This window comes from Marmota flaviventris, chromosome 1 (assembly GCF_047511675.1).
Source record: "Marmota flaviventris isolate mMarFla1 chromosome 1, mMarFla1.hap1, whole genome shotgun sequence".
Classification (NCBI taxonomy): domain Eukaryota; kingdom Metazoa; phylum Chordata; class Mammalia; order Rodentia; family Sciuridae; genus Marmota; species Marmota flaviventris.
In genome coordinates this window covers 65,062,782-65,090,284 of record NC_092498.1, presented here as the reverse complement: position 1 = coordinate 65,090,284, position 27,503 = coordinate 65,062,782, and the positions used below count along the sequence as shown (strand labels likewise).

Below are 27,503 nucleotides of genomic sequence, written 5' to 3'. Positions count from 1 at the left end.
CATTAAAATAGTTCTTAACATGTTAACTACTTTTATCTTTGTTCCTGTTCTATTCATTCTGCATTTCACCCAAATGCTTTTTACATGGCAGTGCTACTAATACTATCATTCCTCCTCAATATTTTTACATGGAAATATCCTTTTAATGTATACATTATCAATATGACCGACAGGAACCTGCCCATCATTTTTACACATCATATACCATTCTCCCCCTTGCACTAAAGTTTCAACTGCATTTAGTCTATTGAGTATTCTACATGCTCACCTGAGTCTGTTCCTGTATACATGCAAAAGCCCTTTGCTATCTAGAATTTCTTAACATTTAACACAATTTGTTATTAATATCTTATGATTTTATATCTATAATTTCCTCTCATGAGACAGGGGTCATATGACTCTTAATCACTACTCTTTCCCTCAGATCACAAACATGTGTGGTTCACACAGAAGTGAGTGCTGAGTAAATATTAATAGAATGAATAATATCCTAAACTAAAGCAAAGACTTAGCTTCAGAGGTATCGATGGAAAGAAAAGTGTAGGTAACTACTAGGAATAATTTTTGGCTAAAAACCTTTAAATTCTACAATAGAGATATACATAATAGTAGTTTTGATATGTATTATCAATAAAAATTCAAACCTTAGCTCACACAATATATGTTGTCTGTGAATAATAGACATGTATATAGCAAAAATATAAAAATATATTTAATACATAAATATATGCAAATATAAAAAATAATATGAAAAGGAATAAGAAAATAATACAATTTTAAAACCCTAGCACTTTAAAAGATAAAATGCAATCTCCCAATCTCTACATCCAATAATTTTGTGTTAAATTCACTAGGCATTGTGGGTCTTAGGGCATATGTGTATCCATCATTATTGCCTTTATCCATGGTCTGCTGCAGGAAATCCCTCCCCTGTTTATCTTGTGATTTTCCCCTAAGCATTTACAATTACCTCATGTGTCTCCTCAAATGATTTGTATGATCAATTCTACTTGAGAGAAAGATTTCCTTCTTCTATACTAAGTACCATATATAAGATTTTATTAAATTTTACTTCCTATTGAAATGTCTGTGTTTTTTACGTTCTAAAATCTATGTGAAGGCAGAAATGATACAGGTATTCATCTTTATGTCACAGTGGACTAGCACAAAACACAACAGCAAATGGAGATTTTGTGAAAACTCATTGGATGAATGGACAGAGGGACACTCAGTTAGAAACCTTCAGTCCCCAATGTTTAAAGTATACAGTTGATGTTAGGCTCCTCAACAATGACTCCAGCTTATTTCACAAAATAATAGTTATTTATCTGAACATATCTTCTAGAAGTTTAGGAAATACACATTACGTTTAGAGAATAGGACTGATAGTTTAAATTGTCAGAGGAGTGTAAATATGAAGAAAATTGAAACAAAAATTTATATGGATTATTTAGTTTACCATCTTCTAGTTACATTTGTTTCTTCCAAACCATAAAGTACAGAACTGATTTTATGTATCAAATATGATCACACTGTTTTAATACATGCTCATTATTTATCATATATGCTAATGTAGAAATTTGCACTGTATATTATTTTGACTTTTTATTTGTACTTCAGTCACATCGTACTTAAACTTGAGCATTAGCATTAGATTAAGTCCCAGCCCTGCCACTATTGGTGATGCAAGCCTGATGAAGCTACATAGTATCTCTAGAGCTATAAATATCTGAAACAGAATTAAAAACAGTTCCTCTCTAAAAAATTATGTTAGAGATTTAATAAGACATTATTTATGAAGCTCTTAATGATAATGCATAGCAAGCTTTTGTATAGTTTTAAATATTGATCTTTAGTTATTACTGTTGAAACAATGTATTATCTCTGATTAGATGATATCTTTATAAAAAGGCTTTGTTTTCTCCTCCCTCTTGTCTAATTTCAAACACCTTCACTCCTGTGCTCTTGACCCTCAGATTATATCTAATTTATTCCTTAAATAATACTTTTTCTCAGAAGACTCACCCCAAACCACAGCCATATCTATCCTAGTTATCAAAGCATGAAGAGTCAGTTCATCCTATCATTTATACTTTAATCTAGTGAAATTATTCTGTCGAGACTGCCTTTATTATTATCACCAATAACTTTCTAACGGATAAATCAAAAGATGTGTCTAATGCTGCCTCTTTGTGATTCCTGTATGTTAGGTGGCATGGATAAGCAATTACATCTTGATTCTACCACATGTGCTTCTGATAGCCTGGTTTATCCATTTCAGAATTAGCTCACTTTGTTCCTATACCCATGTCTAAAAATTCCTGTTTGTGCCAGTTAATTTCATTACATTGTTTACAACTGTTCTAATTTTTTCTCTCAGCAGTATCTTAACTGATTTATATACTTTTTCTTAGTATTTCATAAAGTTGGAATGACTACATGCTGTTACATAAGTAAATAAAAGATTAAAAATTAACTTAAATCACTGACAAAAATATGGTAAACTTTATCTGATACATTAGGCTTGTGTTCCCATTTAGCAGTGAATGAAATTAGCAAAAATATTATTATTTTGATTAAACATCTACTTAGAGTAAATATAACAAACATATTGAGTATCTAGTTAGTTCTAATCACAATACCATGTAACACTGATTAAAAGAAAAATTATAAATCTATATATATTATTTATAATACTATTCTATGTCAAGTGAAGTACATGCCTGTGATTCGAGGCACTTGAGCAGGAGGAGCACATGTTCAAGGCCAACCAATGCAACATAGTGAGAGCCTATCTAAAAAAAAAATGCCATCCCAAAACAAAAATTTTGTTACTTAAAAGAATATGGTTAACAAAGCTTTCCTTTAACCACTCTCAAAGTCATAATAGTAACTGAAATTAACTAGCCTTGCATATGAGTACTGTTTTCACAAACAAATTTTAACTTAATGGGACTAAATTCTATTCACAAGTTTTTAAGTGTTGAAAGTATGTCTTGGAGTTTAGTTATAAATTTTATCTTCATTTTTGAAACTAACTCTGCATATCCTAGTTACAAATATGGCATATTTTTCAATTCTTCATTGGTATCACAAAATAACGAGTCTCTTTTATAAAGAAAAAATGGATTACTTGGCTCACAGTTTTGGAGATTTGAGGTCATGGCACTGGCCTCAGCTCAAGTCTGGTTAGGACCTCATAGTGATGGTATCACAATTAGAGGAATATGTGCAGGAGGAAGCAATCCCATAACTAGACAGGAAGCCAGAGTCTACAGTCCCGTCTAAGGGTATGTCCCTGAGTGACCTAAGGACTATTTACTAGACTTCACCTCTTAAAGATTCCACATGACATCTACACTGTCAAATTGAGATCAAGCCCTTATGAACTCTTGGGGTAAAAATCACATACTAACCACAATATAGAGTATTCACTTGAATACACATATAATTCTTCAACTGAATGTTGAAAAAATTTGTAAAAGAGAATACAAATATAAATACATAGTGAAGAAATACCAGTTAGTATGGATAAAGTAGTCCAGTAAAGAACAAGTAGTTGGCACTGCAAGAAAATTTGCTAACATTAGATTTAAAACATTATAATGAAAAATAAAAAAGATGGATTGGTGAGTGTTTGACATACCACTGAAATTCTGGCAAAACAGTTTGGTTGACATATAATTATCAGTAGAGAAATTCGAAGAAAAGTAAAGAAAGGGTTGGCATGCTAATAATTAGTCTCAGAGATGGGTTAGAGTAAAGAGACTTCCTGGAAAGCTTTATCATTATCCAATTATGAAATAATAATATATTAGATATACAGACTCTCAAAGCATTCTTAGAAACATAGAAAAAAGATACTTTGATAATCTAGAAAAAAACAAGCTCATCTTATCAATAGATAGTGATGATTAATAGATTGATAAAAAGAATAGTGCTTATTTAATGAACAATAAAGTATCAGCCAAGAATTTTATGTATGATAACTACTTCACACATACCATTATGCTGTAAATATTAAAAATGATTGGTGAAAATACAGTATATAATCAGATCCCATTTTTTTATGGTCCTGGGGCTGTCATTGATGAAAATGAGTTTCAGAAGAATCCATCTTCCAATAAAGCATTCTAAGTAAAGTAATAATCTGAGTAGGCTTGGTATGGACTGTGGATATTTTTGTTGAGATCCATAGATCTATCTATATATTTTTATATTTCTGTTGAGATATTTATGTATAGAGGTATCTATAGATCTATCTGTATATATCTCAACATAAATATAGATATATGTGTGTGTATAAGTATATATGTATGTATGTACATGAAAGCAGGTGAGAGGAAAAACAGCAAAAAATATAGAAACACTATGGCTATCATACTGAGCTATATCAAAGGAGCATATGAACAGAATATATATTATTTTATTCATTGTGTCAAAGCCAGCTATTGGGGAGGAAGAGAGGGAAGGAAGGAAAGAAATGGAAGGGAGAGATACATAGACACACATATAAACATTTTTTAGAAGTCTACCTTAAAAAAAAAAAACCTCTTAGACAGTTTTCTTAAATACTTTATACTGATTTTAGAAAAGAGAAGAAATTAATCTCTTTGGGACTCTTCAGAAAATACAAGGCAATAAATGCCACACAGACTGGCATGTCTAATGCTCTGTCTAGTGAGGTAGAAACTAGTTTTCTGCTTGACTGCTCAGCCCAAGAGCAATGACTTTCAGCAAGAAAACAAAACAAATTGGGACAAGAGGTGCATTAAGGAAAAGCTTAAAGACGTCTGATGAAACGTTGAGTGCCATTTTCACAATATTTATTGAAGAATATTTTTGTCTAGACAGTTAGACTTTGATAAATAATTTGTGCATGACATAAAAATATGTTTTATGACTTTATTTTTATTCTATAATTAATAGATTCCTGTAAATTAGTTTCTCACAGTTTTGTTGCCACTGGAATTTTGCAATTAGAGAAAAACTACTTTTTCTAACAATTTCAATTATATTTACAAATGGTAAATGTTCTCTCTTGGCAGTGCATATTTAAGAATGTTTAATGATCAAAGTGTCTGTACTTTTTCCATAATTCACAAGTATTCTCATAGTGATAATTCTGCTTCTCTAGTATTTGCTGCATGGAAACCATTGCTCAACTGTTCTACAGTACTGTAATTGGAGAGATTTGATGGCTGATTTATGTAATGAGACACTGCATTCTATTGCAATGCCTAATGGATTTCCAGTAATTTATCAGTACTTAGACTATTTTTCTATGAATGTTATCATTTAGAACTTTCTTCACATTAAACATGTATGTTTCAGCTCTGTGGGGTTTGATGTGGAGGATAGAGTAATGCTGAAAAATAATGGCTTATTCTGGGAACAAATTACTAATGTTGTAGAGCAGAGATATATTTCTATATATAACTGCTGCTTTGTGTCAAAATTGAAAACTTCTGTTGTTGAGGGACAGGTGGGGACTCTGTGTATTAATATTCTCATTGATATTTCAGAGTGAAACTCTGCTTAACAGTCAGTTTAGTAGGAAGAATGTGCCTCATCATATTCCCCCAGCTTGACTTCCCAGTGTTAAAGGAATATGATGATATATATTTATATATTTTACAAAGCTACCTTATTTAGAAGGGGACAAACCCTAAATATTTTCTCTCCCTTCCTAATGCTGAAGAATCATAGCTCTTTGTAGATTATCTTTACATCTTAAAACGAATGAATAGCCAGGAACAGAACTGAAGAAGATAAAGTCAGAGAGGAGTATAGTATGTATAAGTATTGTTCTTCTTATCAAGGTTTAAAAATGTATTTATTCTCTTATTAAAATAGAGTTTCTAGATGAGGATAGTTCAAATGAGATTGAACCTATGACCCTGAAAGTTATTTTTGTTTTCAATTTATATGTCTTTTTCTTGCACAATTAAATGGCAGAGGCTGTGTCTTACTCATCATTATATTCTCAGTCTTTAGTATGGTGACATGAATAACATGTGAATGTTTCTTGTTCATTATAAATGTTTCCAACTATTTTTAATATTCTGTAGGCTTCCATATAGATTAATTTCTTGGTTCTAATCCTTTCTTTCCTAAATTATTGTTAAGATGACAAGAGTTTCTTGATTTTAAAATTAAGCTTAGTTCTTCAACTGATCTCACTGGTAATTCTGGTATTTAATTTCTCAAATGAACTGTCTTCTTTTCTTAAGGTTTTAATCTTTTTAAAATTACATCATTGATCCTTCTTTTTAAATAAATTCTAGAGTAAGAGACAACTTTAATTAAGTGCTAGCATTTACAAAATTTTTCATTTAATTTGACAATTTCTTACATTATAAGCTTTTTGTAGCTATTGCAATACTAGAAATTTTCTCATGACTTTTATTTTCTGTTGCTATGACAGGATACCTGAGAGTGGGTAAGGTATAAAGAAAAATATGTTGTTTTGGAGGTAAAAGTTTAAGGTCATGCAGCTCTATCAGTGTCATTTTGGCTCACATGGTGGTCATGGATTGTCTTTCTTTTAACAACCCATTCTCAGGAAAGCTAACCAGAAATAAAGATTGATTTAGGGTCATGAAACATTTAAAACAAGGCAAAAATAATCTGGTACATACTTATCTTTATTAATTCACTCAGATCATTATCATAAATTAGAATTTGTCTTTTTCTTTTATCCTTTTTCCCACCCAATTATCTTTCAAGGCACCATTGAAGTTACAGTTCCTCTGAGAAGTCTATTTTCCCATAGACTAAGATACTATCATACAAATAGTAGCATTCTCCTCATCAATAAATATATTAATAATAATAATAATAATACCAATAATTTCCTCCTGCCAGCATTGTCTAGTATATCCCTTACAACCGTGTTTCTTAACATGGGACTATTTTGCTTCCCAGGAGGTAATTTGGAGTACATGGTGCCATTTTTTGATTGATACAGTATGCTGTTAGTATTCAGCAGGTAGAAAGCAGAGATGCAGCTAAATATCCTACAATGTACAGAACAGCCCCAACAGCATAGAATCATCTGGTACAAAATATCATTAGTATCAAGTGAAAGAAACCTTGACTGATTCCATATATTGGTGACCCATGAGTAACTGATCTGAATGCTGGTACCTGACACACTGTATTACTACTTTTCATTCTTATGGCCAAAACCATATTGGTGACTGTCCTGGGAAAGCATTAACTATTCTGCAGAGACATTTCTCGATTATATCTACTGCTTCTGTGTTATCTGCACAGACTGCCACATTACCACTGAAGGAAATTAAATTGGGCTGTCACGGTTTTCTCTTTGACAAACCACATTGATTGTTGCCTAGTACAGTGCATTGTAAGTGATTACCTTTAAGGCTTGCCCTGGTACGCTATTGGAGTCAATTTGACCAGTATGTAATAAACAGGGATGCTTTTCCACCTGGAAAAGAAGAAAATGGGTGAACTGAGGTTTTAACATAGATACAGCTTTAAAAGATTTTGTTTTGTATTTTCATATACATTTCATTTACTCTTCCACTTTCCTCTCTGCTAGTGTATTGAGCATTCTCTGTATCTGTTACCCTATCACTGATATTGATGCATCATCCTCTCCAAATAAAACCTGATCATTCTTGGTATTTCTCTGAAAATTTATATTTAATATTATTCCCTCCACTTTAAAAAATATTTTACTGTTTAAGTCCCATCCATTCCAAAAGGCCAAGACTTCTGTTAGGTCTGTTATGTCCTGTCCTTTTCCAAGCTGTAGATAAACCCTTCTTATCTGGGTCCCAATAAAACTCTGTTTATATACTCCTCTAAGTTGCCTGGAACATCACATAGATGACCTTTAAAGAGGTTACATTTTCTCTAGAAAATTGTATCTTCATATGTAACATCTCCTTATGAAGAAATATATGTGAAATTACACTTTGAGAATGAATCCCCATCTCCATCATCTAAAAGTAAAGAGCCTTCATCCAAACTTCCTGCTTAACTGAAAGAACAAACTTAAAAATCTAAGATACGTCATGATTTTTGTGATGAGCCTTTATTCCAATTGGCTAGTATGGTTTTCTTTTTTTATAAAATGAAAAATACATTCCCATATCTTTTTAAGGGCAAAATAGTTTAGAAGCATGTCTCTGATATTGATACCAAGAGTTATTTAGCAAAATACTGAAGTAGTTTTTTTTTAATTTTAACTGGCACAAAAACATAAAAATTATATATATATTAATATACATGTAATGTCTCCATATGTATTAATGGGGTATCATGAAATGGTTTCGTACTTGTTCATATCAGGCTTACCATTCCATCTTGAGGTGGTTCCTTTATACATCAGTTGCCTAAAGGAACATTGGGGAGTGTTTGAGTTCTTAACAGCACTATGGATAGAACCCAAGGGAGGGGGGAGCTTCAACCCTGAGGCTCCCGAACTACAAGGTCAGTTGCTGAGGCAGCTGAGACTGCCCTTGAATTTGAAATCCTCCTGCCTCAGCCTCACAAGCCACCAGGTCCAACTAGAACAATGCATTTTAACATTATTCTTAGTAACTATTTAAATAAATGAATAAATTGAATTTTTCTATATTGTATGTAATTGGATAATTTTGTTTAGAATCTGTGACTTTAAACTATAACTCTTGTGCATTTTTAACATTCAGATTTTTGAAACAGCATAAATATCCCTTTTTCTCGTCCTTAGATTGAGCTTAGATTATCTTGACAATAAGACAGTTCATTATATTTGTGTGTGCATATATTTTTTAAAAAACTTCTTTATGGTAGTGTATCCATATATACCTTAGTTATTATTATCTTTATTATTTTCTTGATAGCTTAGAACATGCAAAACTTTCTTTCCTTTGCCATATAAGTTGAATGCTTTAAATGGACTCCTCAGAGAAAAATTGTTTAAAATAATTTTGGACAGCAGAACTTAACCTGAAAGTTATTTGCTTGTTATCCCAATTACATCCTTGGTATTGTAATCTAGTATTAGCTATTTTTCTAGTCCTCCCATCAAACTCAATTCTATTATTAGAACTTTCTTTTCTTTTGTCTGCTATTTGCATAGTTATTTTAAAATATTTTAAACATTACGTCCAGTATTTTTATTACAGTATTTTTTTTCAAATCAAGGGTACCACCTGTATCTGAAAACAACTTTACTACTAAGCTTGTCAACAAGGAAAAATCTTATTAAACACCAAGGTTTTCTAGACCCTTTTCCTCTAATTATGACTTCCAGCTACATCATCTGTAATCATGATAAATTTAACTTTATACAGCTCTTGATGTTTTCTAAGAAAATTGTGTCATTTTGTTTTTATTCCCTGTTTTGGAGTCCTGAATGCTGCTGTTTTATATTATATTGAACTAATTAGAATGATTACAATTAAGTAGTAGTTTATAAGCTTTGTCATCTTGAAAGTCAGTTCGTTTTAAATCATAAGTTGGCGAGAAATTACTTGAAATTCTTTATAATATTTTTCTGTAATTAAGTGATACTGATCAACCTAAGTACACACATAACCATGCACATTTAAACTTAAATCTGTGATTATTGAATTTGTATTAGTGAATACATTTGTATTAGTGAATATAGTTTGTATTCACTAATACAAATGTGTCCAGCAATGAGCTGTGACCAAAGAGGAACTTAATTATCTGTATAGCTGAAAGTACCCTAGGAACAATAGATAGGGAAATGGGGCATTGTGGAGGAAAGTGCTCTTAAGGATGAGAGGTAAGAGTTATGCAATGATGATGAAGGAAGTCAGGAAACTTAACAAAGAACTGAAGTTTGTCTGCAGGACTCTTCTCCTCTTTCCACATCCTCCTTCATTGCTTCATTTCCTTCTTTCTCTCAACTAGTCTGTATCACTGATTGACCAGCCAATGACTTTTTGGTAAGCACCCACCTCGGCTAGGAAAACTTTCTTTAGAACAATGAATTCTGACTGTGTAGCCCCCAAATTTGGTTTCTTTGGCCTCAACAATGTTTTGAAGCCTTTTAAAATACATGCCCAAGTTTATGAATGAATTTCAGACATTCTCTGAGCAACACCGAAGATCTCACAATACTGGGTCTCCATTTCTTCAAGATAGTAATCTGCTAGAGACACCTTGACAGATGGGACTTAATCTTTCAGCTCAACACATCACCTCTATTTTTCTGTAATCTCATTCTAAGCTTCTCACCTTCTGGCCCTATAGGTTTTGGGTTTATGGTTTCTGTTATAGTCAAAATAGTCCTCCATTTTCATCCCTAGTATAGCTTTCCTGTTATGGTCTATATCATATTCTAATGTTTTATCAATGCTAGCAATTTAAATGTAACCATGGACATTATTATCATAGTCCAAAGATCTCAATAGTGGTGAAAAATTTAAGTCCTAAAGAAGTTCAGTTTTTGAATCCCTATTTGGACCTGGAAATCATTTTTTTCAAATTTCATACTACAGGTAATTATGTATTGTACCTATATGCAAGGTAGGCTATTACGTCTCTGGCTTAGGAAATTAGAAGGTGAGCAAATGAGCAATTACTGTTCTACTTTTATGTTCTTATGTTCGTGTCTACAGAACATAGCTCTAAGTCCTGCACCAAAGATGCAAAGCCAATCCACAGAAGAAAAGTGATTTAAACAAAATGTTCATTTGGTATCATCCTCATTTGGTTGTATTTTTGTTAGGCATCAAAACCTTTAGTAATTAACCCTTCTAGTCCCTTATACTCAGAATATAACCCAATCCTTTATCCTAATGCAAGATTCTAGATATTTGAGTTTTTGTGGGAATGTACCAGAATGATAAGAAACAGTTGTTATCTATACAGACTCCTATTTTTGAAGTGTCCATGCAATTTTTAAGATACCCTGTATATTCATATGTGCTAATAGATAACAGACTAGTATTAGTTATCATAATTTTTATGCTAGTGCCTAGTACATGGTAGCCAGCAATCTCTTTTTTTCTGAGTGGATGCATGGACATGCTTGAAAAATATCTTGATTTGCAAAGTGGATAAAGTTGACATGTAGACTACTTTTTTTTGGAATTCTACAGCTAAGAAATCAAGTATTTGATTTATTTTGCTTTGTTTTGCCTTTCAATTTATGAAAATAATTTTCATCATTCCTCATGGTCAATACATGTTTGAGAATATATTTATTTTGAATAATCAGTGGTAAGATTTTCACTATAACAAGGTTTGCACATGTTCTAGGAGTCTCCTAATAGGACACTATACTATAGAGGACCCCTCTATAGGAGAAAACTTCTTTGAGCGATTAAAATCTTTCCAGTAATTTTCTTGCTTATTCTTTGTTTCTTATTTTCATGATTCAAATCCATGGCTCCCAAAACATTAATGAACACCAGTCATGGGTCAGTAAATATTTTCAATCTGGAAGGATAATTAGAAGTTCCCAACATCTGGAAAGTTTCTTTAACCTGGGAATTCTTTAAAAAAAAAAAAAAAACAATAGATTTGACTAAGCCTGTTCTTCAAATGAAAACATAAACAGTGAAACAAAGTTACATTAGGAAAAAATTGTGTGCAGGTATGAACCATAACAATTTATGTTAATTCATAGTTTTTCTCATTAAGAAGAATGATTCAATATAATAAGTAGTCATTTTTATGGTTTCTTGCAGTTCTACTTAGTGAATTCTGAAATGTTGAGAACCTTTAAAAATAGTCACAAGTCAGTAGTCACAATTCTTTCATTTCTTCATTCAACAAATATTTGTACCCATTAAATGAGTACCTACAATATTTTTTAAAAATAATATTTAAAAATTTAGTTAACTACCTAGAAATTTCATTATCACTATTTCTCCGTTCCCTTGCAGTAATTTCTGTTTTGTGTATCTTTTTTCTCATTCTACCAGAATCATTTAATTTTGTATTTACCAGTGGACTTTTTTTCTTTTCCCTATTTCTATTTTTTTTTATTTTGGGTTTTGACACATAATATAATTGCACATATTTCTGGGGTGCAGTGTGATGTTTTGATACATATACATTGTTGTAATAATCACATCAGGGTATTTAGCATATCCATCTCCTTTGGTAGGAAGGAGAGTTCTTATTTTGGAATGTTTCTATATTCAGTGCTATAACACTTCCATGGTAACAAAACTAAACACCCCCTTATCAAGCCATTTCATAGTCATTAGCATGTAGTACAGGAGAAAATTCTAAATTTTAAAATTGCTATAACTAATCTCCCACATGCAAATTAAGGAAAAACAAACAATGCATAATTTTCACCCTATTATTGAACTCCGTTGGACTGAAAAGATTATTGTGGAAAAACTTTCAAAATTATGAAACATTTATCTATATTGCATTTTGGAAAATTATTAATGAAAAAAATAATTATAAGATCCCTGTTCTCAGTTTATTGTTAATTATGACCAGTTGTTAGTCAAAGATATGACATTATATTCTTATAAGTCAATATTTTTAAGGGATTTGGAAAGTGACTTTATCAATACATAATACTTTTCTGCAGAGATAAGATTTTTAAATAAAACAGTATTTAATGTGTGCCTACAGTATTATACAGTTTTCTCATTCAGTCCTCAAAACAACTTTATGATTTGATTGTGTCTATTATATAATAGGAAATGAACTGAGGTCGAGCGAGAACAAGTAACATGCTAGATAGCCCCTCTGGACATATGCTTTATGCGTTTTTCTTCAGATTTCTCTGTGAGAAAGAAAAGGCTACAATTTTAAAATCACTGTAACCTGTTTCAGAGACTGACAGCCTTTATTCTTTTCCATTCAAATATCTTAAATTTCAGAAACACACATATCACTTTCAGATAATGTTTCATATTATGGCTGTTGACTGAGGAACCAACTAGTGGAGATACATGAGCAGAAAAAATGACACCAGAAAGCAGATGAAAGCCATGGAGGAAATGAATTTAGAAGTGATAAAAGGCAACAAAAGCCCAGGGTCTAGGACAAATGCGGTCTAATTAATTTTCAAGTTCAAAATTCATAGCCTGGTGTATTTTCTATTATTTTTCTACTATCAGTATTGTGGTGACTGAGGAGACAGAGAAGAATTCATGTCTTTGGATTTTAATAGAAAGAAAGTAAAAGACAGCTTCTCATAAAGAACAGGCAGCTGGCAGGCAGAAGACCTGAGTAAATCTGCTATGTAATACTTGGGTACTTTGAGAACATCAGTTTAGCAACTCTCATATCTTATGATAGCCTAAAATTATATGATTCTCAACACCTGTGCTTCTTAGTAGGCAAGGATATGGCAAATTAACTAAAAAAAAATTTTAAATACTTGACAACTCACCAACTGTGTATTTTATCTTATTGATTTCAAAAATGGTCCCAGTGAATTTTTCTTTTAGTCAATTCTTTTTGCTTCATGAAGATATTGCTAAGGCATTTAGAAGGAGAAGAAAAAATACATAAGAATACTAAAGCCTAAAGAAAATATGGGACCTAAATAATTAAAATATTTAAAGAGGTAATTGGAAATTAAATCATTCTTTTTTTGGGGGGAGGCATTAGATAATTTGAGGATTTCATTTCAAAATATTGTAGAGTTAGAAAAGGAATGACAGTCACTCCAAGGGGGAGAGAGGGAATGGCAAGATAGGTATACTAGGAAACTTAATACCATAAACAAACATTTTCAGCCAGTGTAACTTGTATTTTAGATGGCTAACACAGATAGTCTGGTAGCAGATTCATTAGGTAATCCCCTGTGGGTTTAGAAGAAAAATGAGTTTTTAAGATTTCTCCCAAGAATCAAACTAAGTAGAAGCTTACATAAGCAATGAGTTTGGTGCTGATTTGAAAGTTCTCTCTCATGTTACTGGTGGTGTTATAACAATAAGTAACCAATTTACCAGGAAAAAAAATTGTTTTCCAGTTAACCATATTTGTGACCAATACTTGAAATTACACATGGCATTTTTATTTTATTATGCTCTCATGGCTAAAAATATACATGAAATCATTTTTATTTAAATGTAAATTATGAAGTTTGTTTGGTCTTTGCTTTTGTCATTGATAATAAAGTACTATATTTTGTTTGCTTGATTATAGACCAAAGGTTCTCAAACCATGACACCCTCTGGTTCCCAGAAGAAAGTTAAGAGAACTCTGCCAAATCCACCTCCTGAGGAAGCTTCCACAGGAACTCCATCGACCTTCAGCACAATGGGCACTGTGTCCAGGAGAAGGATCTGCAGAACCAACACCATGGCTCGAGCCAAGATTCTCCAGGACATAGACAGAGAGCTTGATCTTGTAGAAAGGGAATCTGCAAAGCTCAGAAAGAAACAAGCAGAACTGGATGAAGAAGAAAAGGAGATTGATGCCAAATTGCGATATCTGGAAATGGGAATTAACAGGAGAAAAGAGGCTTTATTAAAGGAGAGGGAAAAGAGGGAGCGAGCATACCTCCAGGGGGTAGCTGAGGATCGTGATTACATGTCTGACAGTGAAGTCAGCAGCACCAGGCCAACCCGAATTGAAAGTCAGCATGGCATTGAGCGACCAAGAACTGCCCCCCAAACTGAATTCAGCCAGTTCATACCACCACAGACACAAACAGATTCTCAGCTGGTCCCTCCAACGAGTCCTTACACACAATACCAGTATTCTTCCCCTGCTCTTCCTACCCAAGCACCCACCCCATACACCCAACAATCCCATTTTCAGCAACAAACTCTGTACCATCAGCAAGTTTCACCTTATCAAACCCAACCGACTTTCCAAGCGGTGGCAACAATGTCTTTTACACCCCAAGCTCAACCTACACCAACCCCACAACCATCTTACCAGCTACCATCACAGATGATGGTGATACAACCGAAGCCACGGCAAACCACATTGTATTTAGAGCCCAAGATAACTTCAAACTACGAAGTGATTCGCAATCAACCCCTGATGATAGCACCTGTTTCTACTGACAATACATATGCTGTTTCCCATCTTGGTAGTAAGTACAATAGCTTAGACTTGAGAATAGGTTTGGAGGAACGAAGTAGCATGGCAAGCAGTCCAATATCAAGCATATCTGCAGATTCTTTCTATGCAGATATTGACCATCATACTTCACGAAATTATGTCCTAATTGATGACATTGGAGAAATAAGCAAAGGAACAGCAGCATTAAGCAGTGCATTTAGCCTTCATGAAAAGGATCTGTCGAAAACAGATCGTCTCCTTAGAACCACTGAGGCACGTAGGTCTCAAGAAGTGACGGATTTCCTAGCACCTTTACAGAGTTCCTCCAGATTGCATAGTTATGTGAAGGCAGAGGAAGATCCAATGGAGGATCCTTATGAGTTAAAGCTTCTGAAACATCAGATTAAGCAAGAATTCCGCAGAGGGACAGAGAGCTTAGATCACCTTGCTGGTCTTTCACATTATTACCATGCTGATACCAGCTATAGACATTTTCCAAAATCTGAAAAGTATAGCATCAGTAGACTCACACTTGAAAAACAAGCAGCCAAACAATTGCCAGCAGCCATACTTTATCAAAAGCAGTCAAAGCATAAGAAATCACTAATAGACCCTAAAATGTCCAAATTTTCACCCATCCAAGAAAGTAGAGACCTTGAACCTGACTATTCGAGCTATATGACTTCTAGTACTTCTTCTATTGGTGGTATTTCTTCTAGGGCAAGGATTCTTCAAGATGACATCACTTTTGGCCTCAGAAAAAATATTACAGACCAACAAAAATTTATGGGATCATCACTGGGCTCAGGATTGGGCACATTAGGAAATACCATACGGTCAGCTCTACAGGATGAAGCAGATAAGCCATATAGCAGTGGCAGCAGGTCCAGACCTTCCTCCAGGCCTTCATCTGTCTATGGGCTTGATTTATCAATTAAAAGGGATTCTTCCAGCTCGTCACTGAGACTGAAAGCTCAAGAAGCTGAAGCTTTAGATGTTTCCTTTAGTCATGCATCATCCTCTGCCAGAACTAAGCCTACCAGTTTGCCAATTAGCCAGAGTAGAGGAAGGATACCTATTGTGGCACAGAATTCTGAAGAAGAAAGTCCACTAAGTCCAGTTGGACAACCCATGGGAATGGCTAGAGCTGCAGCTGGACCCCTGCCACCAATATCTGCAGACACCAGGGACCAGTTTGGATCAAGTCACTCATTGCCTGAGGTTCAGCAACACATGAGAGAAGAATCACGAACTCGGGGCTATGACCGTGACATAGCATTCATCATGGATGACTTCCAACATGCCATGTCAGACAGTGAAGGTAAATTGGGCCTCAGACTACCCTGTTACTATCAAAACTCAAACTCTCATTTTTCTGCATGTTTAATTTTCCTTCTCCAAGGATGTATTCTACCTTTCTTGATGTGTGTTATGCATGTTTACTTCAATTTTATTTCTTGTACATGGAAAATTTATCTTGTGTATAGATTTTGTGGCATGCTTTTATTTTTAATTTATTCTTTTATTCTGTTTCTTGATTGCTTAATTTGTTTTGTGTCTGCTTTTCTAAAACCCTTATCAAATAATTCTGTTAATAAAATATGGTCATCCTTTAAATACACAGCTGGAAAGTTTTTCATTTTGTAAAATACATTTTTAAATTTTTTGATCAATTTCTTTCAGTTTATGACATTATTAAGGGTTAGAGCCATTTAGCACTATTTTGCTAGACTCTGTAATAGAGAATTATTTCATCATTTTTATGACATGATTGTTTACCAATTTAGAGAATGTGCTCTTTTTAAGAAGTTTTCAATCAGCCTCTGATGTCAGTGTAATGTAATTCTCACTAAATGAATGATTTCCTTTTTATCTCTCTCATGAATAGTATTACTGACAGATTTGCACATTTTGCACTACATGCTAGAAAGCTTAGCACTAAATACATATTGAAAATAAATAAACTTACCAGTATCTATGAAGCATTTTTTAGATTTCAAATTGAAAAATTTGTAAACTGCTTGTCGTATGTTAGCTATTTGGAGTTCAGTCCTTCCTGGTGCACGCATTGGCTTTACTTTTGGTTATCATTTTATATTTTCAGCTCTAAATTGTTTCAGTAGTTTTTCATATTGAACAACTGCTTTAAGACAAGCACATACTTAAATAAAAACCAGTTTAAAATGGGTTTTTATTTACTTAATTGTACAGAAGCATGAGGATTTTAGAAAATTATCTACTACAATTCTTGTTTTAGACATGAAGGAAAAGTACAGGGGTGTGAAGAGCCTTGCCCCTTTCAAGAGATCAAATCTTAGTGGACTCTTAGGTTTACATAAGAATGTAGGTTCTATCAACCTAAAGTATTATTGCTTCATTTCTTTGGAGATGCCAAAGACCAACCTAATTTGTAAATCTCTCCTTTCAAGGCTTTTTTCCTGAGGACTTGCAAAGAAAATGTGTTTTATGAAAAGGAATTTCATTCTATTTCCATATCTAGACACAACCATGATTTATTTTATTTATCTATCTGGGTACCAGGATTAAACCCAGGGACACTGACTTAATCACTGAGCCTCATTCCCACAACTTTTTTATATTTGATTTTGAAACAGGGTCTCGCCAAGTTGCTTAGGGCCTCACTAAATTCCTAAGGCTTAAACAGGATTATGATTTTAAAAACTCAATAGTTTTTATAGGACTTATCACTGGATTGAAGGCAGACAAAATGCTTTTGTTTGTAAAATTTCAGTAGTCCAGTCACCTTCTGCTGTTTTTTCTCCAGGATGTTGGGTTGACCATTGTTATTGATAGTCATTTAAATAAAATGCTTCATTTGTGTATGTCTTAAAATTTAGCCAGTTGTTTGAATGAATCTATGTATCTTAGTAATAACTGTGATATTAGTAGAAACAGTCTTTAATTTTTTTTTTTTCACTTTTTTCAAATACGCATTTATTTCTCACTAATGTTTTCTAATCATGGGGCAGGATATATAAGTATTTATGGGTATCCCAGGATGTGGCACTTATTTATATACAGCCATGCAAAAATGAGCATTTATTTCTCATTTATTTATATTTTATGTATGCTCAGTCATCAAAGGATGACAAAAAGTGATTTGATAAAGTAGATGATCACATATTATGCAGCCTACATGATTCTGCAGTGTCTAAAAAGAATACCAAAGAAGAAAGTAGTTTAAATGGCATTTAAAAACTAAAATGCATTTAAAAATTAGGCAGTCAAAAAATTCATAAAGATTATGTTGATACAATATTAAAAGACAACTATAACAAATTGAATTGTATATGCAACATTTGAATCATAGTGAGTATATAAAAGATGTGCAGGGCTTGGACTGTGGCTCAGTGGTAGAGCATGTGCCTTGCCCATGTGAGTTACTGGGTTCAATCCTCAGTACCACATAAAAATAAATAAATAATTAAAGATTTAAAAAAAGATGTGCACAGTAAAATCTACATATTTGTTTTTGTCATATGAATATTTTGCTTTTCTCTGGTGAGCAGTGATCCACTTTTATTTTGAAGTTTTGAAATCTTGGATTCCTTGGGTATTTAAGGAAAAAATAAAAATTATTTTTCCTAGTCACGCAATTCCTGAAATGTATGAACTCAAAATATTAGGCATTTTTTAAACAACCTTTTATCAAGTATAATCCTATGTCTGTTTCTGAATATTACTAACATATATTTAAACAGTATAACATACAACAGGTTGTTTAGCATTATGTTGACAAAACAAATTTACTGCTTTCAAATTGTGTTACATGTTTTCTTTGAATTTAATTATACTCTGTTATAAACTATGTTTTTCAGATATATTCTGTAAGACTCTAGTTCTTTGAAATATTTCACATGATTAAAAAATCTAACTAGACATAATTTATTTTACTTGATATTATGGTCATTGGCTAAGTTAGAAACAATCAAATCATATCCCTCTCTGCTACCACAGATCTTTTGTTGAAAACATACTTTGCTTTGTCCCATGTTCACCCCAAATATCAATGTGTATAGTTTTTTTTAAATATTTGACGTCAAGGAGAATTAAATTATTCATGGAACTGTTCCTTATGGCCAATACTGGACCCTAAACTTGCTTATTTGTATTTTACACATAAGAATTCAGGAAAATATTATCAAGTTTTTAAAAAGACTATAAATTTCCAGAAAATTTTTTAAAATTAATTTGGAACATGATACTAATTTTATAAAAGTTATTTTGTAAATGTGACTTTACCATGACATGTCAGACAATTGTAATTATAAGCAATTGACTTTTATGTACAACTAAGTATAAATGATGAACATAGAATCTAATACAAAGGTCAATTTATTCAGTTACATATTGGGTTACTATATATATATAATATATAACAAAAAATCAAAGTATGCATAGTATTGAAAATTAAATGGCAATCACAAAATTATAGATTGAAGTGAAATCATATTATTTAAGATATTTACTTATTGAAAACAATATGTATTATTTTATTTTCATGAGAAATCTATAATAAAAGCACATAAGATAAAAATAGAATCAGTGTGGTTGAGGATAATCCAGTGTTTTCAAAGACTGATTATTAAAGTTTGTGTTTTATTTACTTTTCAAATGTTTCTTATATTAAATATTATTTTATAAATTTAGTCCTTTGGTTTCAAATCAAAACTATGGTATACCATAATAACTGAGTAGATTGTGAAGAATAATCTTTTGTATCTAGTAATGAAACTCAGGGATAAATTTTTATTTTAAAATCTGTCATATTCAGAATATTTAGCTTCTTTCTGTAGTTGATGACTAATTATCTATTCTTTGTTCCACAAATATCAATTGAATATTATGCCATGAATGAGGAATATTTTCAGTGTTAAGGAAAAATTTTTTTAAAAAAACAAAGAAGATCTGAACCTTGCCTTCAAGCAGCTTATACTCTAATAGGTGAGATCAGTTAAATACTTATGCAACCACAAGCAAGGTACGTACTGTTGTATTTCCTAAAATCCAAGGCTGACTGAACCACTGCACATCATATTTTAGTCCATGTTTAATTGGAAAATGCTGTGGTTAAGTAGCAGCTCTGGATAGGATCACAGGAATTTTGAGGTGTGTAACGGTACATACATTGGAAATGGCCTGAGAAGGATCTTGGGAGCAAGTTTTAGAAAGAAAATTCTCAGGAATGTAGTCAGAAAAAAGAATCTATAAAGAGAGAGGTAAACTCAATAGTGTGCTTCATAGAAGCTGCTGTTTTAAGAAAGTATAGGTTAACAGTATCATCCACAAATACTTCAGGATGAACATTTGAGAAGAATTAATCCATTTACTGTTTAGGAAACAACAGTGTATTTCCCAAAAGACTATGAATAGGGACACTTTTTAGAAAGAATATAACTAGTCCATAATAGGACAGATTCTATATATTGGGTATATAGTCACTTTATAATAGCCTTAAGAAACCTTGGAAGTACCAGTGGCATGAGATGAAAATTATAAGTAACAGTTGTGTATTTTAAGTATGTTTGCATTTTCAAAAAAGTATTTTATGTTGTAAAGTTTTGTCACAGTATAAATTTTAAAAGTCAGTTAGTTAATTCTTGATCTAATTTTGGAATCAGTGCTTTTTTCAGAGAGTAGTATTTTATTTGTATTTAAAATTTCTAGTAGATACATTTTTAATATTAAGCTGCCAATTGCTTGTGGCACACATGTTCCTAGCAATAACATTTGGGATCTTCTTAGAAATAAATGTTTTTGGTTATTTGTGAATGTCATAGAAATGTCATATTGAAAAAAAAAAAAAAACACCAATTTTAAAACCAGAAGCTTCACATTGCTATTGGGTTTATATAAATATGGGAGAACAACAGAAATTTTGACATTCAAGGCAAACATTTGCTTTTGATTTTTAACGGTGCGTGATGGGTTGTAAGGAGAGGTGAAGAAGTGGGCACTGAAGGACTGAGGTTAAATAAAATGTTCATTTGTATATTCCATCACTATCTAAATTCCATTTTGTTCTGATTTAAAATTTGATTTTGTTTTATTTTGTTCTGAGATGTTGAAAATCCATGTGCATCATTTTTTCTAGGTTATTTTCTGGTATAAATTTTAACATAATTTTATCTTTTGTGTAATATTGAAAGTAGTTTTTCTGATCCCATTGGGCATTGTGTTTGAAATGCATGTATGATTAACAAGCCTAGTGCATGTTAGTATTGCAGAGCAGCTGCCGCCCTCTATCATCTTTTTAGTTGTGGTTGCAATGTATGATGTTTCCTTGGTCTCCAAAGCCTATCACTTGCGACGTGAGGAAACGGATTGGTTTGATAAACCCAGGGAGTCTCGTTTGGAAAACGGACATGGTCTGGACCGAAAATTGCCAGAAAGATTGGTCCACTCTAGACCTCTCAGTCAACATCAAGAGCAAGTAAGTGCTATATTTAGTAATCTCTTTCAGATTTACCACCAACAAAAAAAGACTCAGTTCTACCCTAGAGTGGTCTCAAAATTATCGTAAATGTTTTTCAATCAAGTTCACAAATTTTTTTTTCAGTAGCTTAAGTGTGTGTCCCACTTCATCAGCTCTGACTCATTGACATTGGATCATAGCTATTTAAATGAAGATTTCTCCAAAAGATAATCACTAAATTTGTATAAGACATACACCACTGTTTTGCAAGGAGAATAATGGACCTCCTAAAGAGCTCATAAGAATTATACTTTTCTTAGCTTATCTTTTTATTTTTACAATTTCCCTGTTTGTTACATTTCAACTCTTATGAACAAAATCTAGATAGGAACTTCAGTAATAAAATCATTCTAATGTGTTTTAAAATCTGAAATTTACTTCCTTAATCTGCAATTACTTAAATAATAAATACAACAGTTGAAAATAAAACTCTTAAATATCTTTCATTGTAAGAATTGCTATTTAATAGCATACTCATTATATCCTAACTGTCTAATTTGTTTCTCTAAACGTTAACATTTCCCACAAACCTAGGTCAAACCAATGAAAACACAAGTACTTTAAGAAAATTATAACAAGCTCAACTGTGTAAACTGAAGAACTAAAACATAAACTTTTATACATTTAACACCCAACCCTACTATTCCCACAATATCCAGAACAGTGTTCTCCATTAATTTTCCATCTAACATTATTTGAGAATACATTTAAGAAATATGTGTTCACCCTCAAAAATTTCTGAAATTTTATTGTAATGTAAAGAGATGAAACATGGTATCTCTAATGACATTTTTATTTATAATTTTCTATTATTAACATACATGAATTGATACATTAGATTTACGGAGGATATGTGTATTATATATTATATTTATGAAGGATATTATAATGTATATTATAATTTTAAATACTATAAACTTTTAGAATAATGACAGAATTAAGTAAAGAGAACTGAGAATATTGAGATGTATTTAATACATTTCTTGTTATGATTGATAAAGCAGAAAATGTTTCTCATTAGGTGAATATAATAGACTAATGAGTATTTTCTTGCTGTTACCAATAGTTTACGTTTTTCACATTTTTACTTTGATATACATTTTACGAACTAAAAAAAAGAAAAGAAATATATGCATAGTCATGTAAACTGCAAATATATAAAATTATAAATAGTTATAGATTTAACATTCATACAACCCCACACAGGCCAAGAAATGGAACCGGGTGCCTCTTCTGGATCATTACCTCTCCCTCACTCAAATAACAAATATGTTGATTTTGGAGGGCAAAATTTCTCTGTATTTTTTTATAATTTTTTAATAAATAGATACCAAACAGAAGATAACATATGCTTAACTACATAGCAGTCCAAAGTTTATAATATAAAGCACAAAATTCACACTTTTTATATGTTAATATTTATCCTCAAGTACTGTCTATGTTGCATCATAACTATATTTTCATCTGGAGAATAGCAAAATAATATTTTCATTTTATTCACTTCTATGCATCTCTAGTCATAAAAAGGTAATATTGAGCTCTTGGAACCAATAAAGTCAGATGCTTTTATTTGAAAACATAAGCATAACAAGAATTTGTTTTCATTAAGTGCTGTGGAGGCAAAAAGAATTTTAAAAACTAAGTAATGCAAGCAGTAGCTTATCTGCTTTAAAAGTATTTTAAATAAAACATACATAGAGGGGTAGAAGAATAGTTCTGAAGATGTTTATTAGTTATATTCACTACAAAAGTAACCAAATCCGCAAACTTGTATTTGTTACCTTTCAATATGTATTTTTCAGTTTGTTACCTTTCAATATGTATTTTTGTTTAACCTCTGCTATATTAAATAGGTCTCCAACTCTGGCTTTGTGAACTGAACATATCACATAACCTCTTTTATTTTTAAAATTTTCCTTAGTTACTTAATCTATAAATATGACTAATACCCATTACAGAGCCATGCGAAGGTCAACACATGATGACTATTACAAAACACCTCCACTCTGCATTCATGCCCACATCCTCTGCAGTTCCCATGCAGCTGCTGCATCGAGGCACATGAAGTTCCTCTGAAGGAGCCACTTGTCTCTTATGCTGGCCTTTGAATGTTCTGCTGTTTCCCTTGCCTGGAATCTTCTCCTCCTCTTTCTCTTGGCTAATCCTGCTCATCACTATGCATATGCTCCCTCTTGCATGAAGACTTCTCTGATACTACTACCATCATCCCTGCGAATCTGGGAAAAGTGTTCTTGGTTTGTGTTCCAGTACTACCCCATGCATTATGCCCTGGACTATGAGCATATAGAGCAAGCTCTATTCCATCCACATGGTGTATCATTATGTAATGCTATGAAGCCAGTAAGACCCACTGCTCCCTGCAACAAGCTAGTGTAGTATTCAGGTGAAAGAATGGATGAATATTGTATGTGAACACAAACTTGTTATTTCATAAACATGAAAGCTCATTACATGAAAATAATTTCTTTTGAAATATTTGTAGTTAGGGAATAAAAACAATCCTTTTGAGGGGTGGTATGCAAGTGATAGTTCTGTACGTGAAGAATTTACAATACACAATAGGGATAGATTCCAGATCCTTAGGGCAAGATATGGGACAGTACATAACCTCAGTTCCATCCCCTGGCATTTCTTCTACTCTTATGCAGCACCTCCCCACCTGTGACTCTATTCACTAGAGGATTCTCTCAACGTTCATATGCAATGATGAGAAAAAAGCTGAATCACATCTAGTCCATAGGTGGGAAAAGGTGCCTCTGCTTTTATAGATTCTTGGTCATTTTGAGCATAATTATGGAAGTTTAATGTTTTTGATTTATTAAAGGATATAATTTTAAATTACATTCTTTAGTATCTATTTTACTTTTAATATTAAGTATTCTAATAATTTTACAACTGAGAATTATCATGGCACATTAAAGCCACATGAGTTTTCAAGGAATCTTTCTTCATATAATACATTTCTTCAGGTCTAAATTCTGTTTAATATTTGGAATTATATTCCCACATCCTCTTAAACACATTCTAAAATAGCACAAAATTTCCATATTTATTAAACTTTCTTTCATTTTTCAATATGAGTCAAATATTTTTCTAAGACAATAGGAAGAGTCTATACTACAAAAAATCCATAATATTGTTATGTATGAATAAATCATTTCCATTTCTATTTCTCAGTATTTCACAAGTCTCTTTTGAAAGCAAAATTCTGTAAAATATAAAGCCAAGTTTCTATTCACTAATTTACTTTTGTTTGAGAAGTATCGTTTCACCAGGTAGAAGCAACCATAATAGTCTATAGCACTGTTATGTTCAAGTCTCAATAATAAGAATTGAAATGACAGACTTGCAATAATAGCTTGAATTGTTACTCCTTTTAGGAAGCTTCTATAATAAATGAGAAATAACACTATCAATAACACAACCTTTGAATACAAAGGAAGTTTAGAATTTATTAGAATGAGCAAAGACTTCATTTATTTAAGTGAAATTTGTCATACATCAAGATTTCTAGATGTGCTTAACAGAAATACAATTCAACAATAAAATCAAGCAACTTAAACATAAAGCAATCCTAATTATAATGATAGAATGGGGGGAACTTTCTCTGTGTTTTCTCTATTTGCACTACTAAATTGCTGAAAAATATTTTAAAATGCTTTTGCATTTCTAGCCTGTGCATAACAAAATCAGAATTTGAAAATTTTGCATTTACATCTTCTATCATCATCAATAATAACTACATCTGGCTGTTATAAAAGACACCTTCTAGGACCTCTTATTACATGCACTCATGAATTTCCCAAATAAGACAAATCACTTTGCAAGAATAATTAATTATAAATGTTCATTATGAACTCAGAAACAAATATAATCATTATATACAGTGAGTATGCAATGATTAAATTATCATCTGACAATCTTCCAATGCATTTTCATTGATTTAAACAATGTGCTTTTAAATGAAAAAGTCTAAAGTCTGTATACTGTACTTTGTGTCTTTGACATTATGTTTCACCTTGTCACATGTATGTCTTAGATTATACAGATGAATGGGAAGACCATGCACTACATCTTTCCTCATGCAAGAATAAAAATAACAAGAGACTCTAAGGATCACACAGTTTCAGGTAAAGTAAATCAAATAATCTAGTCTCTTTTATTTTAATGTCAGTTTAACATGTATTTGCATTTCAGTTTAAAAGACTCATTATATTTTATAAAACCACTTTTCATATCAAAATTGTTTTTTAGAAAGTGTCCAAAAATAAGCAGGCTGAAAATAAAAGACATCATTGAAATGATCCTAAATGTGAGAAGTCACTAAGTTATACATGCTTAGATCATTCTTATCACTAACTATATTTCTTACACGTACAAGGTATGACAGTGTTCCATAATTATTGCTCTATTAAGGAATGCTGTCACTGGCTTTAGGAATATAAAACATTCTTATACAGAAAGTAAAGAACTATCTTAAGTTCTTCTAAATGAATATTTTACCCTATATTACTCAATGAAAACACTGTCAATTATGCTGTTTTCATTCATTCGTGTCTTTTTATAAACTGAAGATGAAAATTGAATATTTTTTATTTGTTCTTTATAATTATTCATGACAGAAGACTCTATCATAATGGAATATTAACTTCTTATTTCAAAATAATTTTAGACTTCAGAGAATAGTACACACAGTTCTTCTGCTCAATCTTTGTTCAATTTCTTAATGTAACATCTATCCAACTATATCCCCAAATTAGCATGATATGATATTTTTAAGATATCTATAATCTTTATACAAATTTTGAGTTTCCCCACTAATCCATTACCCCCACTCCTCCCCATTCACGATCTAATACAGGATCTGTCACTAGATTTAATTTTCATGACTCCTGCATAACCTCCAACCTGAGAGTTCCTCAGTCTTCCTTTGTCTTTCATGAATGTGAAATTTATGAATGATAATAGAATTTCTATATTACAAATAAATTTTATTGTTTAAGTTAGTGAGATGAAGCATTTTTTCAAAGGTAATGAAATTTCAAAAACTGAATATTTTCCACCTTCTCATTCAAGTACTATACATTTTTTGTTTTGTGAATGCTGTATACCAACAGAAAATATTCATATATGAGTATTAATGTGTGAATATATGTATAGGCAGTAGATGGAACATGGCATATAGTAACATGATTTGGTTTCGGGGGGATTTATAAAGCAGTATACAGCAAAAAAAACAAAGAGGGTTTAGTCTAAAATCTGACTATGGAATATGTAAATATGAAAAGATTTTTCTTTGAGCAATTTTCATCTATTATCACAGAGAATGAATCAATTAGGACTCTAATATTATTGTTTTCCTTTAAGACTATGTCATTTTTCATCTGCCAGAGACAGATAATTCAAATTATTATATTGCTACTCAGACTGTATTTTAAGCACTAATGAAAATTCCATGGGTAGATCTTTAAAATCCAGGGGCTCTTTTGTAGAAGTTATTACAGAATATGATTTCAGTCCTGCAGTTCATAAAGCAAAACAACATAATACTCTCCAGCAATGCCAAAATTATTTGTGCAGGATTTACAATAGAAATCTTCAAATCATTTTTCCTATATCATCAATAGTCTATTACAGTGGTATCTGTTTTCTACCTGTATTGTTATTTTTACTATCCCCTCAGCATTATTATTCATTTCCTGCAATTTATTTTTAATTTGTCCTTTTACTTCAAATAGAAAAAAGTTTTAAAATATAATAGCAAAAATAAGTGCTATTGATTTGTTGTTATATTCTACCCTCAAAACGAAATTCAATTTCCTCTATTTTACAGAATGAGGAAAGAGGATTATTATTTTGAATAAAATTTTTCTAACAATGTATTATATAATCTCTCTACCTGCCCCCTTTTTCTTTTGCTATCTACCCAAAATAATAATACAACATTTTCCTCATTCTGTTTCCCTTTACTGACTGCTGCTGAATATATTACCCACATATGTAT

General features: G+C 31.9%; 1 protein-coding gene across 1 annotated transcript in view; it reads left to right on the top strand.

Annotated features, from left to right (window-relative positions):
- Positions 1 to 27,503, top strand: part of Pclo (piccolo presynaptic cytomatrix protein) — a 404,888-nt gene that overhangs the window by 232,011 nt on the left and 145,374 nt on the right. The window contains exons 7-9 of the mRNA XM_027926468.2: positions 14,116 to 16,303; positions 21,300 to 21,436; positions 25,539 to 25,629. Coding sequence (XP_027782269.2) covers positions 14,116 to 16,303; positions 21,300 to 21,436; positions 25,539 to 25,629 — 2,416 coding nt within the window. The remainder of the gene's footprint in view (positions 1 to 14,115; positions 16,304 to 21,299; positions 21,437 to 25,538; positions 25,630 to 27,503) is intronic.